A 2,365-nucleotide genomic window follows, 5' to 3' on the forward strand; every position below is an offset into this window, starting at 1 on the left:
TTTTGAGACTGAGTTTCACTCTTGTTGCCCAAGCTGGAGTGCAATGGCACAATCTCGGCTCACTGCTACCTCTGCCTCTTGGGTTCAAGTGATTCTCCTGTCTCAGCCTCCCAAGTAGCTGAGATTACAGGCACACGCCACCATATCCAGCTAATTTTTTTGTATTTTTAGTAGAAACGGGGTTTCACCATGTTAGCCAGGCTGGTCTCGAACTCCTGACCTCATGTGATCCACCCGCCTCGGCCTCCCAAAGTGCCGGGGTCACAGGTGTGAGCCACTGCACCTAGCCCACAATGTCCATTTTAATTTTGTACATTCCATTCCTAGTTTTGTTGTAGTGTGTGCGTGTGTGTGTGTGTTTGCAGAATTACAGTATTAGTACATAGACCATTTTTTACTGGGTACATTTTATCATAGGTAAATTTTACCTCAATAAAGTTGAATAATAATTAAAAACACTTCAACACATATTATTTTATCATGCTTTATTTTACTTAATGCTTTCTAATGTTGCTATATAATTTTTCTATAATACTGCATAATTTCTCAAACTTACACACTATAATCATTCCCCTCTTGTTGGAAATTTAGGTTGTTTCTAATATTTCACTATTGTAAATGACACTACAAGAAACATCTTTGAGGTTATATGTGCTTTCTTTTGTTAAATTATTTCTTAGGGTAAATTTCTAGTTGTGAGATTAATTCCACTCAACATTTACAATATTTGCTAAGTATGAAGGCAGTATTTTACTATGGCCTTTTTAGGTCTGGAAGAAGCAGAGAATACCATTTTACTTTTATTTTGTAAATAGAATAAAATAATAAAATTTATGGTAATATCTTTCCCACTATAAAGTGCCTATTTTGTCTCTCACTGCCCCCCCTTACCTTAAAAAGAAAAAAAGTATGTCTTCAGTTTCATTTACCTTTAAATTAGATGAAGTGTTTGAGGCTATTGGCAAATACCTTTCTAAGAAACAAAAAGGATATTTTAATATCCAGTAAGGTCTCTCTTTCCATTTTCCTGTCATGACTCTATTAGTAACCCCTATATCACTCTGAAATTTTCATAACCAAATATGGAGGCTTGTTATAGAGTTTGTAGTATTAGTCTGTGTGAGCTCAGAGATATTTTAAGTTAAGCCATGCCCTGAACAACTTTACTTAACAAAATTCATTTCATTCTGAAATTTCAAGTCAAAATGGTATTCTGCTTTCACCATATTCCAAGTTCTCTTATTTTGTGCTGTTCCTATATTAGATGAGCTATGTGGCTTGATAGCCATTGCAGACACAGTGAAGCCTGAAGCAGAACTGGCTGTCCATATTCTGAAATCTATGGGCTTAGAAGTAGTTCTGATGACTGGAGACAACAGTAAAACAGCTAGATCTATTGCTTCTCAGGTAATTGATAGGGGTATGTGATAACTTCTAATTCTTGATATACATTTTATGTCTTGCCTTCAAATGCTAAGAAATTTACATTACCTACTATTTTCATTATCACTGAGTAGTCCTATTTGGTTCCTTCAAGAAAATTTACAATGCTTTGCTGGAAGGACTTTGGGCTTTGTGTGTTACTGTTATAAGTAAAAAGGTATTTGCTTAGTTTATGGGATTCTTGCGTGACACTGTACACCAGCTCCTGTTGATGCGTCCTTTGAAATGTTGCTCATATTCTTTACCAGTGCTGCTAGCCTAAGCTAGGCTCTCCTGATCTCATGCCTGAAACATGGAAATAGCTCCACACACATCCCTCTCTAGTCCATCCTATACACCACCGATGGAACTATTTTTCTAATGCACTACTTTGACATGCCATTTTTCTGCTCCTGACTCCCACATTTGCCTTACCTCTAAAATTTTTCAATCTTTTTAACTTTCGAATGCCTTCTCCCTTCTTCTAATAAATGATGGAAGTAATGTATTAATGCATTCTTGTGTAAAAAATACAGAAGGATATAAAGTAAAAGTGTTGTCCTTTTTTCCCCATGCTCTCCGTCCAGTCCTACTGACCCCCACACTGCCACTTTTTCATATGCACATATGTGCATATACAGAGTACATATACAGTATAATTCTGGTCTTTTCAACATCAGATCATTTTGAACAGATTGTTTAGTAGTTTGCTTTTTTTACATAACAATATACTTTGGAGCTTCATCCATATCTGAACATAGAAAGTTATTTTGGCAGGGCATGGTGGCTCATGCCTGTAATCCCATCACTTTGGGAGGCCAAGGCAGGCGGATCCCATGAGGTCAGGAGTTGGAGACCAGCCTGGCCAACATGGTGAAACCCATCTCTACAAAAATACAAAAATTAGCCAGCGTGGTGGTGCGTGCGTGTAATCCTAGCTACT

At 37.2% G+C, this 2,365-nt stretch overlaps 1 protein-coding gene across 1 annotated transcript in view; it reads left to right on the forward strand.

Moving 5' to 3' along the window:
* Positions 1-2,365, forward strand: part of ATP7A (ATPase copper transporting alpha) — an 81,965-nt gene that overhangs the window by 77,937 nt on the left and 1,663 nt on the right. The window contains exon 20 of the mRNA XM_017518819.2: positions 1,265-1,407. Coding sequence (XP_017374308.1) covers positions 1,265-1,407 — 143 coding nt within the window. The remainder of the gene's footprint in view (positions 1-1,264; positions 1,408-2,365) is intronic.

Source organism: Cebus imitator, unplaced genomic scaffold (assembly GCF_001604975.1).
Source record: "Cebus imitator isolate Cc_AM_T3 unplaced genomic scaffold, Cebus_imitator-1.0 Scaffold705, whole genome shotgun sequence".
Taxonomy (NCBI): Eukaryota; Metazoa; Chordata; class Mammalia; order Primates; family Cebidae; genus Cebus; species Cebus imitator.